Source organism: Andrographis paniculata, unplaced genomic scaffold, assembly GCF_009805555.1.
Source record: "Andrographis paniculata isolate CXL003 unplaced genomic scaffold, ASM980555v1 Contig65END, whole genome shotgun sequence".
NCBI classification, from domain to species: domain Eukaryota; kingdom Viridiplantae; phylum Streptophyta; class Magnoliopsida; order Lamiales; family Acanthaceae; genus Andrographis; species Andrographis paniculata.
Window position 1 is genome coordinate 3770266 of NW_026137601.1, and position 15470 is coordinate 3785735.

At 30.5% G+C, this 15470-nt stretch overlaps 1 protein-coding gene across 2 annotated transcripts; it reads right to left on the reverse strand.

Annotated features, from left to right (window-relative positions):
• Nucleotides 1-11436: 11436 nt before the first annotated feature.
• Nucleotides 11437-13894, reverse strand: LOC127262465 (zinc finger BED domain-containing protein RICESLEEPER 2-like). 2 transcript variants are annotated; one of them, XM_051291156.1, is made up of 5 exons: nt 12237-13894; nt 12084-12147; nt 11909-11943; nt 11744-11817; nt 11437-11618 (listed from the first exon to the last, which is right to left on the reverse strand). In XM_051291156.1, the coding sequence occupies exons 1-2, from the start codon at nt 13854-13856 to the stop codon at nt 12115-12117; spliced, it is 1653 nt and encodes a 550-aa protein (XP_051147113.1). In that variant the 5' UTR covers nt 13857-13894; the 3' UTR covers nt 11437-11618; nt 11744-11817; nt 11909-11943; nt 12084-12114. The 2 variants fall into 2 exon arrangements, with proteins under 2 accessions (XP_051147113.1, XP_051147112.1); XM_051291155.1 differs by lacking the exon at nt 11909-11943.
• Between the last annotated feature and the right edge of the window lie 1576 nt (nt 13895-15470).

Below are 15470 nucleotides of genomic sequence, written 5' to 3' on the forward strand. Positions count from 1 at the left end.
AATATAAACCATAGTGTACCACTATTGTTTATCTCAAATTACATTAACATAAATTGCATTTAATTTTTTCGATGGTGTTGTTACAATGAACATATGAGTATGTTATGACATTCATGGAGTATATTCAGTAATATCATAGGTATACATATCCGAGTAAGAGGGTGCATCTTTACGTATGAAATAAAGAAAATATTCATATTCGTGTACGTGTATAGTTATTGTAAACAAGGGTTCTTAAGTATCTATCCATATATATATTTTTTTTGATTGTTAATGGATCAAACAACTACGTCTTGATTACATCACACTTTTCTTGTCGGAAGTTAGCCTGCATCAACGGATGCTTTTGAAACAAACTATGAGATCACTTATCCATGTATTCAATGACGGATGAGAATATCATTTAGAATATATATGACATAACATATCATGTGGTGAGTCGTAGTAATAGACATTCTAAAGTTAGTGCATAACTGATGATGTATGATGTTCTATTTATTGTGATTGTTCTTAAAGGCAATTTTGAAAGTAGGAGGAATGTCCAAACAAAAATAAAAATGTATTAGAAGTTATATGAAGTAAATGTTACGCATGAGTCATATTCGACATTCCTACAATGTATGGAACATATTAATCATTGATGCGTACATGTGAACCATAGTTATTGATTACATGGCTTATAGAATATTACATTCGCTTACTTGAATTTATATTAACAAAAATTACATTGTTTAATACAAGTATTTAAACTTTTATATGGAGTTCTTACAATTCTTTTAAGAGTATGAAATTATGTGCCTGAGGTATATTGAGTATGACCGAATGTATAATTATCTAATAACCAAGCTTTATCGTTGCATATAGAAGTATTTATATTGCTCTGTGGGTATTAATTTGATAAATGGGTATTTAAGTGATTATAAAAAAAATTCACTGATTATGGCTAGATGAGACTGTTATGGGTTGAATAGATTATTGTATTTCATCGTAATATTCGTGTTTATTAATCAATACTAATGAAACAATTACTGAGGATCATTTGTTCATGTATTCAAGAGTGGATGAGAATATTATATAAGATAGATATGACAAAACATATCATGTTGTGGATCATGGTACGAAATATTAATGAGTTAGTGGATAACTTATGAGATATGTCTCGGTCTCCACACTCTTTATTGGCTTTATCCATGTCTGCATTTTGTAAACTATGAAAAATATTCCCAACAAACAAATGTATTATAAACAAAGAAATGTGTTAGAATGTATGATGAATAAATATTATACACGAGACATATTATGACTACTCACACTATAAGTAAGAATTTGTCATTGAGATGTATATTGAACGTGTCCATCGGTGCTTTCAGGACAGTATGGTGAGTATACATCTTTTTATTACATGTCGAATGCATATATAATTACTTATAAAGCTTAATCTTCAATAGGAGGAGTACATGCAATCATGCACACAATATGCAAGTTAGTTCAATGAGGAACATATGTCTTCATTGGGGGTATATTGTTCAAATTTAGGAATTTGTCTACACCCAACCATGAAATTTTCTTAATATTATGTGTATGTACCTATAATACCGTTCATACTTATAGAGAACTAAATATGATATGTTAAATTAAAAACTATGATGATCCTTAAAATTTTTGGCAAAATATAACATCAATAAATAATTACCCCAATTTGACAATCATCTGCTTTAAACCTTGATTATTCCTAAATCATGCATAACAATTAACATATAAATCCGATAAATGATACTAAACAATCTCTCTGGAGCCTCATGATGTAATAGCAAAAACAAACAAAATTTTAAAAAATTGACAAAATAGACACATGAACAACCAACAATGTGATAGATATATCAACAAACACCTTAAGTACTTAAAAAGTCACACAATACGAGAAATCACATCGTACAAAATAACATTCTCATGCACATACATGCCGAGTGTATTCCAAGAACTATAAACAATTCTTCAGTAGAAAAACTTATTTTAATTTCATAGTCAATTCTAAATGACTGAAACTTGATGTCAAACATATTCACAATCACCCACAACTGATGCCAATGTAGCTTCATTTTTGGAAAATCTAGAAAATACCCAAACAACGTAAATTGTAAAGCTTTCAGTTGTTTGTCGTTCATCCCAACTTTAAGTTTAACCATGTTTTTATAGAAGAAATGTATAGAGAATCTAAAACTAAGCCATTTGTATTTTTTTGGGGTCTGCCATTATTTCAAAATAAAGAAATGTCTTCATGAGTATACCAAACACAAACACAAGTTTATGACATAACTACAAAGGTAAGTAATCTTCTAATTGAGGTATATAAATTAGCAATCAAGACACATCAAAGGCAATAGGAGACACTCACAAACAATATAAAAAACAAACAAAATTCTCACTAATCGACAAAATAGATACGTCTATGACTAATCCTATGATAGAGACATCATCCAACACCTTAGTACTTAAAAATCACCCGATAAGAATAAGTTACTTACGGTATTCGAAGAAAACAAAAAGCACCGTCCGCCTCACATCTCAATCATTTTTACTATGAATGTAAACACATAAAATGCAAACGAAGTTACTTATATAAACAACAAGATCATTTATAATTTCAAACACATCAAAATAACTCATACTCGACACGATGGTGTAAAACAATGTTAAAGTAAAATGACCCCCCACTGAGACTTCTATAAACCCAATCGAGGCACAAATAAAATGGATCCAAGCACACCATGATGATAGGTTCTATTAGAGTTTGTCTTGTTTTTTTCATTTAAAATTTCTGTAACTGATTTTAGGACATAAATAAAAATTTCAGAAACAACTCTGACATTTTCTTGGTACAAAGAGATAATTTTGGAGTACATAATTAGATAATGTAGGTTTATATAAAAATAACGGAAGTACATACAATATTCGTTATATTATATGGTAATTTTAAAGGTAAAATGGATATTATGGAGTCAAGTGTAATTGAAAATGAAAGTAGGGAGTGCAGTGGTAGTACAAAACAAGAAGTCACTAAACTTAAACATTTTAATGCTCAAATATATTTAAATCCAAGTGCCCTTAAAAGTAGAATAAAATAAACTATAGAGTTTTAAATTATTATTCTATAAAGATTTTATTAAATAAAATAAATAATTTGTTAACGCGGAAGAAAGGGTGTGTTCCTTTGGCGTTAAGTTTGGGAAACCCACTGTAGTATTACTGTGGGCTTGTAAATGCGCGCGAAACCACATCCTAGGCAACAAAATTGCAGGCTAGTGTGTAGGATTTTACCATGGTGAGCCTTCCCATACCCCTTGCCTTGCCTTTCATGTATACGAGAAACAATCCATTTACACCATACGTGCATGACTGTGCACATTTACCTGTATTATGCTAGTTCTATGGTTATGGATTGCAGTCAATTGCCAACACATGGGCACGACCGTACATGCTTATCTGCTTATTTCTGTTTCGGTCTTACTTAATTTTCGGACGATTTGTAATGTACTGCACGCCACCGGACGGCCTACGCGTATGACATATTTTTGTCATTGACGCTTGTTAACTTTTGATATTCAGCATACTCTTTCACGTCGGTTACATCTTTTTTATTATATATCAAACGTAACTTGCATTGAAGAAATATATCTTCCACTTGTTCTTCCACACGTAACTATAAGCTACTGTCAGAATTAATTTATTTATTTTTCTTTTTTTTTTCCTTTTTTGTTAACAAAGAAAAAAAAAATTAATAAAAGAAAAACATCACACTTCATATTTATTATTTTTTTTATATTTAATAAAAATTATTTTAATAATATAAATAATTTCATCACTCCAATCATTACCTATCAAAAATCACTATCCAATAAAATCCTCCAAAATCAAACAAAATCTACACCAGGAACGCAGATTCCCAAAACTTCTAAAAAAAAATTCAAATCCAAACCAATCTCCAACATAATTTTCTCAGACCCAAGATAAAGAAACACACCTTTGAGAATTTTATTTTAAATTCTAGAATGTGAACAAAAAAAAATTAATGAGTTTTTGATGAGTTATTAGATGATATGACAGATTAAAAAAATATAAACATGATTCTTATAGAAATTGTATTGCATATAATCTTAAAAACTAGCATTGCACTTCCTCTTAGTTTATTTTCAGATTAAAAAAAATATGGAAAAAAGCGTAAGCATTCCTCAGTTTATTTTGATATTTTACTGGTGTAAAAATTGCTTTAAATAAATATATATATATATATATGTATATAATTTTATTTTATAAAATATTGAAACCAACTTATATAGAAATTTAATATTAAAATTAAAATTAGAATAGTTATATGATGTGATTTAAATGAGTGTTAATTAGGGGTGGCAAAATAAGCACGGTTGAAAGTCCGATCGGAGCACGATACGAAAAAGCCGGGCATGAGGCTCCAAAAATATGCCCAAACATTTTCGGGCTGTGCTTGGCCCGGCATGCTAATAAACCGAGCCGTATCCGGGCTCATGAAGGTCGGACTATATCTGCCCGACCTAATTTTTAAAATTAATATTTAAATTTAATAAATATATATTAATTTTTAAAATAAAAATAAAAATTAAAAGGTAACTCTATGATAAAATTCCTGACTTGATTATGGATTCAATTAAAATATATTTTGTTCAAAGCTAAGAAAATAAATAAAATCATTTAAAAATAATCATAAAAAAACATGCTGTGAGTTTAATTTTTAATTTTTTACGATTTAAATATATTTTGTTCAAAAGCTAAAGAAATAAAAAATTATTTTGAAAAAAACGGAAAAAGAAAGCAGGCCAATATGGCATGAAAAAAAATTGGGCCGGTCCGAATCGCCACCTCCAGTATTATATGTGATATTTTAAATATAAAATTAATCTTTTTTATAATATAAAAAATAAAAAATTGATATTTTGATTTAATATTTTTTTCAAAAAAATTGATGAATAATAGAAATTCGAAAAAAAATTTCAAAGAAACACAAGTAAACACAAATAGTGTGTTTTTATTGTTTATATAGTATTTTAATATGTCATAAAACAAATTATTATATTTTTATTAAGATAAATAATATTGTATATAGTATTTTAATATGTCATAAAACAAATTATTATATTTTTATTAAGATAAATAATATTGATTTTGATTTGAAAGTACAACCAAACAATTTTTAAATATAAAGGTTGACTTTTATTAATTTCGAATAGTTTTTCATTCTATATTGTAAATTAAGCTATTGTCATGCCACCCCCGCTTTGACTTTTATTTAAGTAAATTTATGTAGATTCTCCCATTTTTATTATATACTAATTATTAAATAATGCATACACGTAATTACTAGTAAACTATATAAATAAAAGTTATAGATAATGTATATTATATGATTTTTTTGTATAATTATGTGTTACTTTTGAATTTAATTTAATCTGTATTTTTATGATATCTTAATTTGAAATATTTTTTTTATATAGGGTATGAAAAATTATATCGATTATATAAAATTAATATTTATTGAACTGTTGATATTTTTAAGATAATAGAGTATATATTATTTATATTATATGGATATATATTATTTTTTTTTTATAAATATTCATAGAAAATTATGCCAGTAAAAATACATTGAGTCAACCAACGTTAACTTATTTTTACAAAGTATTGTATTTAAATGTTTATCTATATAAAAGAAAATCAAATTTGAAGAGAATACAATAATATATATTTTGGTTCCATTTATATAGATATTTTTTAAGTTTTGAAATTAAGAAAAATAAAAATCTTTAAAAATTTGATATACTCTTTCTTTCCGTAACAAATGACTTATTTTTTTTGTTCGTCTTACAAAAAATAATCTCTTTCTATTTTTGATAAATTTATTAATTTTAAATACACTTAATAAATATAAATTAATTTAATTAACTTTCTAACATATTATACGTATGATCCACTCAAAAACTCTTTTATTTTTATCTATCTTTAGTTAATAAATATTTTTATCTATTTTTAAAATTCTCTTTTTTTTTTATAAAACTAATTTAAAGTAATGATAAATAATAAATATATATATTATTTATTAGTACTATATAAAATTTTATTCTTTAGAAAATAATATTCATATTATATACATATTTTATTGAAATATAATGTTAAAAATATTTAAAATATAAACAATATTACTCATATAAAAAATAATAAAATAATATTATAATTTATTATTAATTTATATTATTTAAAATATTGTATACTTAATCAAATGGATCGTCTCACCCAAATCGATAAAATAATATTTGATGAAATATAAGTATAATAATTTACGTGATATTTTTTTTATAAAATTTTAATTAATAAAATATTGCAAAGCTGAGGTACGACGTGTGAGGCACGCGCTATTCTCATTACATTTGCGTAGATGTTGATTTAGTTTATAGAAAAAATTAATTACGGACTATATCTGTGTGTTAATATATTTTGGGAATATAAGGTGTGTGAATTGGGATTTGAATAGTAAAAATTTTGAATTGTAATAGTTGTATGATATGATATAAATAGTAATTGATATGATATTTTGAATGTAAAATTGTTTTTTAAAATAATATAAAAAATAAAAAATAGGTATTTGATATGATATTCTTGGAGGCAAAAATTTGAATGAATAGTGAATTTTAGGCAAAATCTCTCAAACAAACACACCCTAAATATATTGCATTAAAAATTATTTGATTTAGTATAAATAATAAATTGAAAGTTTGACATGATCCTGTGAATGAAATGTGTATATATATATATATATATGATGTATTAAATAAAATATATGTTATATATATTATTTATATGATATTTTTAAGGTAAATAAAAGAACAAAGTATCTTTTTTAAAAATATTTCTATACTATTTTTCCAAAAGAAAATAATAAACTATACATCTTCGTTATTTTTATATTTCCTACACAATTCCCTACACTCTACATAAAAATTATTTTTCAAAAATCTCACAAAACTAACACATTCCGACATTATTTTTCAATTGCAATTTTTTATAAATAATAAAAATTACAAAATATTTTATACAAAAGTCAAAAACTTAAAATACTTATTATAAAAAAATGTCAAAAAGTCAAGTATTCAATTTAAAATAATAGTACTATATTTTATATTTTGGAGCAAAAATTATTTTTGGTCTCATTTAATATCATAATTATTAATTTTGGTCTCATTCAATTTTTTTTTTTTATCAATTTTGGTCTCACTCAAATGAAAATTTATCAAGTTTAGTCGTAAGATGATTGACTGGGACTGAACACGGCCGTATTGGTTAGAATACGTCGTGTTGATTACCTTGCACTTAACACAACCATATTCCTACCCATATATACATGACTCTGTTATCAATACAACCATATTCTAGGTCATGTTCATGAACATGTTCCTTGTAGCATATTAACATGTATAACTTAATGTACTAACGAACAAAGTAAGTGTTGAAACATATTATTACAAATATAATGGTAGGTCCAATTAAAGAAAATAAGAGGGCGGGGGGGAGCGGCCAAAATGCCTCGGGGATGGGGTGGGGACACTCCAATGATTGTGTTTATGGCTCGGGATGACAAAAGCATTGTTGGACCAGATGTAAATGACTATAAAAGTGGAGTTGGAGTCATCTCAAAAAATGGGATGCGCATTCCATTAAGGTATTCGGGCTTCCAAATAATTCTTGAATAATTACGAAAAGGTGCATGGATTGAGATACAGGTACATTTTTCCAAAACGAAGATGAGAAACCCTATATTAAATCTTTTTTACCCTACATGCTTCCTTGAGTAAAACAACCTTACGTATTAACATTGTATATTATCTCAGGACAATTGTGGGCTTCCGGATTGGGCATAGAAGGTTGTTATGGCTGAAACTGAAGGATATCTGGCATCATTGGAAATGCATCACGAAGTTTACACACTTCACACCATACAAGAACGACAATGAAGCACTAAAGAAAGTTCCCACCGATTGGATTGTCGCTGAAGAATAGCCGTTGCTTGTCCAGTAATGGAAGGACGAGAAGGTTAAGGCAAGTTACATTCATTCCTTTATCATTTTTGCTTTTTATATGCTACGTATACTACTCCAATTAATCTTAGTTGGTGTTCACAGGATGTTGCAAGGAGAAATACCAATAATGCCATCAAAAGAAAGTTTCCGCACTGGACATACCGAAAACCATTTACGGCGTTGGCTGAAGAGTTCCTTCATTCTCTTCTTTGTGTCTTTCCGCTCGATATTTGAATATATCATTCCTAGCTATAATGCCCATTCCTTATGTCTAAGCGAACTTAATTACCAATTTTTTACTTGGCTAACTCTTAGATAAAGGCAACAGGGAAAGACCCTGACAATTTTGAAATTTGGATGTCGTATCGCACAAATGGACGTGGTGGTGATGATGAGATGACTGATGATATTTTGGTATGAAAAACTATGCACCTTTTTTTGAATGGAAATGTAGTACTTTCCCTTGTTATATTTTTTATTTGTTTGGAATTGTACAGGCTTATTTGAATGATAAACCTAACAAAATTCCCATTGATAAAATAACCCAGACAGCTCGCGAGGCTTTTTACCACCGTCCACTCGGGAGCGGGGGGGAAGGAATAAAAAGACGGCTATTAATAGTGCTACCAGCTCTACCCACCCCCGGAGTCATTTGACTAGAGGCCCCGATGGTCCTGATCTACAACAACTTGCGGAGGACTATCAGAATGACCTTATTGAGATTAGGGAATTCATGTATGAATTTAGAACTGTCCGCGTTGAGATGTCTGAAATTAGAACCACCCGCGTTGAGATGTCTGCTTTGTTGAATTCTTCGCCACGTGCCTCGATACGAGGCCTTGTAAGAATGCATATCTCGCAAATTAATTAGTTTTGCATTGTACCTCTCAAGGCGAGTCATGTCACTTCTTACTCTTCTATCTTGCAGGGATCTAGCCGCACTGATGGACGGTCAAAGACGTCGTGGACTGATGTCCACAACCCATTGACGGTTAGTCATTATTCGTTGCTAATTTTATTTGTATTTGTTAACCGAATCACTATTTACATAACAACATCCACTACTAATATATCACCATCACATTCGAGACTACTATTGATATATGATAACATTTTTCATGTAGATCGGGTCTCGTGTCTTTCTGATCTCTCGTGGGTTGGAAAAACATATTGTTAGTAAAAGGGTGCTTATGTCCGACCCTATCCCGGATTTGTGGTTAACTTGGTGAGGTTTCTATGTGAAATCAGTTTTGGTTCTAAGTGTTGAGTAAAACATCTTCTATGATTGTTAGTGAGTCAAAATAGTTATACATGATGTGGTGACAATGCGTTTTATGTGGAACCGTAATTGGGTGACTATTTGTTCCGTATGACCTTGTTGGGGAGCATATTACATTTATAATTAAAGATTATTGTAGAGGTTGGTTGATGACTCCAAATATGAGCATATTCTCTGCTTAAAAAAACTTTGTATTACTTAAATTTCTATATAAAAACTATCACAATATCTGATTTATGACGTACTTTATTGATCTATCTCGTTTGGCATGATCCAGAATTGGTTTGTTGAGATTATTAACAATTTTTGCCCTTTTAAGCGGTGATTCGGGTCCAGAAAGCTAAGGCATGAAAAGCAAGCGACCACCGCATCCGCTCACCAGCGAAGACATCATAGCTCATGCCAGCGACCCAGACACCAACCGCAGCAGAGTAACGACAACTCACTAAAATTAATGCCTAAGTGTCCAACCTGCAACGGTACATCCATTTCACTACCAACCAGCATTGACGACTTTGTTCAGCTGCGCTGACGCCCTCCAAGCATCTGGGTAAGCGAGGAAGATCTGTGCCCTTACAAGTCGAAGCAAGTGAAGCGAGCACCCTGGGAGTTACGACCAGCAACTGCCCCAACGGTATAACTGCCACCAATTGCCTAACTGCCCAGCGGTTGGAACCACTTCTTAACTACTACTTCCATTAGCCATAAATAGGGCCAGATATCCATTTGTAAAAATACTTCGAGAGGAGTATACAAGCACTCTATACACACGCATTCTAACTGTCTTCCTGCCTCCAGAGAGCTCCAACCCTGTAAGGGAATTTTCAGCAGGAATGGCCAGGGGGGTTGAGATCTCTCTTCTCCCTTAGCCACACTTTACTGCTTATTTAGTTTTAGTTTACCGCTTTAGTTATAACTTTTGTAGAACTAGAACTTTTCTACTTTGGTAGTAAGTAATTAAATATCATTTGTTCTTCATCATCATTTCTTCTATATTTTAACATTTATATAAACTTTAGTTGTAAAGAACTTTAAGTTGCTGAGAAAGAACGCAAAAAAATTGATTATCCAAGCCTTGTCTTTTTTTTTTATTAAAAAGAGGTAACAGAATAGTAAAGTCACTATTGAGACAGAAATAGGGAAAATTAATGGGGCATAGGCGGTGGTCTATTGGATCACAGAAATTCCTAGTGACAGTAGGGTTTTTTTTATAATGTTCTGATTCTGGGCGTCATTGAAGTCTTGTTGTAAATCTCTTAAGGTCAAGTACCAACGATCAAAGTTCTTTATAATATGGTTTATATACTTGCATTACTCTCTCCCACCGTTTTCGTATTATACATATATGTTTCGATTAAACACCAGCATCACTCGCTCATTTCATCCAAGAAAATTTAGCCATTGAGTAACGCACAGCTCAGACACAACACCTCCCCATTACCCTCTACCGATCAAAATATATAGATATATTGTGCCGCTTGGTTCATGTCCCTCTCGCTCACCCATCACTGGCACCAATCCTGCTCACCACAGCTCCGCTCACCGTCGTTCACCTTTACCGCTTTCCTTAGTGTTCCAGCTAGGGGTGGAAATAGGCCAGGCCAGGCCAGGCTTTGGTTAAATAGGCTTGGCCTGTCTTAAAAAGATATGGCCTGAGCCTGGCCTACCAGCCTGAAAAAAATATTTTTAAAGCCTGAGCCTGGCCTTTTTAAAAGCCTGGCCTGGCCTACGAGCCTGTTTAAAAGGCTACATAATAATTTATTATTATTATTTTTTTTTTTTTTGTAAATTTCGTACTATAAATAAAAAATAAAACAGATACAATTATTTATATTATATATAAAAAAATAAAAAATTCTGTTTTTTAATGACAAAAATAATCATTTTTATTGCCATATAAAAATACAATATATTTTACTAATAATTTGCAAAAAAACGTATATTACAATTCATTCAAATATATATATAATTATTGGGAATAAGTCTTGCAAACTCCAGACAAAAGCTGATAGAAATTACTGCATAATGACATTAAAAAAAAAACAGTTTACATCAATCTATTGTCATTAAGCTGATTGTTCTAACAAAGAAATAAGCAACGCTAACTCAGAAGCAATATTAAAAAATTCGACAAAAATATTTAGAAATTAATAACATAGTTTTTCAAGTTCACGTCACCCACAGGCCACAAGCCACAAGAATTGCAAATTCCCCCAAGGTTTCTGAAACCATTAAATCTGTTCAAGTACAAAAGTTGATCAAATTAGTATTATATCTGAAATTTCTTCCTTCTATATATAAATTACGCAAAGCATCAAAAAATTATATTAGAACAAAAAGAAAAAAGGAATATCTTACTTACCAATACAATAAAAGTTTCAAGAGAAAAATAGCAAATAGATCAATAATATCTTCTGGACATTAGCATTTCCACTCCTGAAATCAAAATTTAAAATTTCAGTACCTGCAAACCTATCCAAATATATTAAAAAAAATAAATAAATAATTGTAATATCAAAACAACCACCTGCAAACCTATCTAAATATTTCAAACAATACATCCTGCAACAAATTTCAGAAAATCAAAGTTGAATCCTCCCAAAATACATCATGCAACAACAATATCTTACTAAAAAAATCAGATTTTCAAACAATTAATCTGTATAAAAAATTTCAGAAAATATTATAAATTTAAAACGTACCGCAACCAAAGTATTAAAGAACTTCTTTAATCTATAAGCTTATCTCCTTCAAAGACTCATTCACCTTCAAATGAGAGAAATATTTTTATTAGAAAAAAATATATTGTGGGTGATGAATAAGATAAAGAAAAGACAGTTAATAATAAAATTTACCTTCTTTTTTTTCAAGTTGTATTTATGTCGAAGCCAATCTCCTCCACAAATTAGTGTCTCAATAGATTCTTCATTCAATCTTGAACGATATTCATCTATAATTCTACCTCCAGCACTAAATGTAGACTCTGAAGCTACCGTTGATATTGGAATCGCAAGTACATCAGCAGCCATCTTCGATAAAACTTTATATTTCATGCTGTTGTTCCTCCACCACTCCAAGGCACAAAATGAAGACATATTTCCATCAGGAATATAAACACTGTCCTCGAGATAGGCATCCAATTCAGATTTTGATACAGGAATTGCTTCTTTTGCTCTTACAAGACTCATAATTTGATCAAACCCAGTAACTATCGCAGATTCAGATTGGGTGGTGGCAGAGGAGATGTTAGCCATATTGCACTGACTTGAGGATGATTCTTCAACACTTAAGGCCACATAATCATTATATAGTTGTTGCAGTGAAGCACGCACTTTGTTCACATACTCGGCAGCAACTTCTTCAGACTTGTATATCATTGGAAAACATATTTCAACACCATGAAATTTAACTCTCGGATCCAATACATTTGCAACAGCCATCAATAGATTGCACTCACCCCAATATTTATCAAACTTTTCTTTCATTTGCGTTGCCATTTGTATCATAAAAAGATCATCATCCTTTGTCGCATCATCAATTACTTGCTTCACTTTCCAGACCTCTGAAAGATACAAGTTGGCAGTAGGATATTCACTTCCAGATATTAAATTGGTAGCTAAGTTGAAAACCTCTAAAAGTTTACAAACTTTCTCGACTTTCTCCCAATCTTCATTTGAAGGTGCAAATGTATAATGAGGTTCTCTTTCTTGGTATTCTGAGAAGACAATCTTGAATTTTAAAGCAGCGGCTAACATGTGATATGTAGAATTCCACCTTGTTGGACAATCAATTATCAACTTCCTTTCTTTTAGATGCTTTTGTTCAACTACTTCACCAAAACTCTTCAATCTTGAATCATTGAAGTTTACATACTTCACACTTTCACGAACATTATGGATGATATCTTTGATTCGACTAAGCCCATCTTGCACCAAAAGATTCAATATGTGTGCACAACATCTAACATGAAATAGAGCTCCATCGAGGACAAGCTTGGTGCTGCGTGATATGTAGTCTTTTAGATACCTCAAGCACGAGTCATTATATGAAGCATTGTCAACTGATACTGAGAACACTTTATCTTCGATCCCCCAAGCCTTCAAACATTTGAAAATGGCATTGGCTACATCAATTCCTCGCCTTGGAGCAGGCACCTTGACAAAGCTTAAAATCCTTTTCTGAAGCTTCCACCCAGAATCTATAAAATGACCAGTGATTACCATATATTCAATCACTTGATGACTGGATTTCCACATATCTGTTGTCAAGCTAATCTTGCTCACACTCTTTAATAATTCCTTCAATGCTTTTCTTTCTGCTTCATATATTGCTATGCAATCACTTCGTATCGTCTTACGAGAAACTTTCTGAAATTCAGGGTTCGCATACTGAAATGACCATATAAAAGCATCGTCTTCTACAATGCTAAAAGGATACTCATGTACCATAATAGAAGTGGCAATGACTTCCCTCATCTTTTCATTAGAAAATCTAAACCCCGGACTTATAAACGGATTACTTGAATTGGATGGCTTAAAGGGAATGACACATTGTTTCTTTTGTGAAGCCATTTGTACTGACCTCTGCAAACACCCTTCTGAATGTCTCTTTAGATGGCTTGTGCTCGCACCTCTTCCCCCAGTAGCAAATGCATTTTTACAGTATTTGCAAATAGCTTTCTTAACACCTTCAACAACTTGAATTTCATCAAAGTCATTCCACACAATTGAAGTTTTTTTCCTTTTTTTCCTATTGGCACCTTCATTTGCTTGATTTGAATTCCTTTCGTCTTCATTTCTGTTATCATCCACAGGTTGGCTTGAAAGGGAATCCACTGATATACTATTGTGTGTATCAGATGGAAGATCAAAAATATTTGTTTCATCCATCGAAGCCATATCCTGCTTCAAAATAAATAAAAAAATTTATTTAATTAATGATATACATTATAAACGAAAATATCAGAAACTGTTCATTCTTGTAAATATATATCTTATATTTTTCTACAAAAATATAAAATTTTCATTTTAATCTAAATAATATAAAACACAAAAATAAAAATAACAAAACTATTTTAAAAAAATGACATTATAAAAAAACAAAAAAACGTCATAAAAAAATATATAAGATAAATAAAATATAACAAAAAAACAAAAAATATATATATTGAAATTCATATCTAAATAAAAATAACGAAAAAAAACATATAAAAACGATATTTACCTTATTTTTCCAAATTCCACCGGTAGCAATAAAAAAGAAGAGGCGATGAAGACAGAAGAAGGAAAAAGAAAAGTAGTGGGTCTCTGTGAAGAAGATTGCAAAACCCTGGACGGCGTGGAGGTCTGGCAGCAATTGCAGGCTTGCAGCGGTGGAAAAGGAATATGGACAGTTGTTGTTCAGTTTACAGCGGGATAATATTTGAATTATGATAAAAGAAACAAAAAATGAACATGTGTGCAGTAGTTGTTCATATTTGAAATTTTTTATTGGGATAAAAATTATTTTTATTTTTGTTTTTTTTTAATAAATTTATAATTAAATTTTTTTTTATATATCATTATTATATATAAAACTATTCTTATTTTATAATAATAAAAAATAATTTTATATAATAATAATATTATTATTAAACAGGCCGGCCTGTTTAGTAAATAGGCTTTTTCATAAGCCTAAGCCTATTCTGTATATATAAACAGGCTTTAACAAAAATCTGAACCTGGCCTTTCTAATAAATAGAACAGGCCAGGCCAGGCTTGATGTAGGCCAGGTCATAGGCCCCTGACAGGCCGCCTGGCCTATTTCCACCCCTAGTTCTAGCTTTCTATAGTTTTAGATCGAGACTCGCCTTGAGCGAGCCTGTTTACTACTTTTCCGCCGCTTTCATGAGATCAATACTTGATTTAAATTTGCGACTTAAAATCCCTGTGTTCGACCTGGAAACGCACCAGTTAAAGAGTATAAATAATTATGATAAACGATTCAGGGTCTACAACCACAAACTTTTGCTATATCTAACCGCCCACAATAACCATTACATCTAAGTTTTCGACTAAAATTCCCTGTATTTGAATATATATCAAAATCGT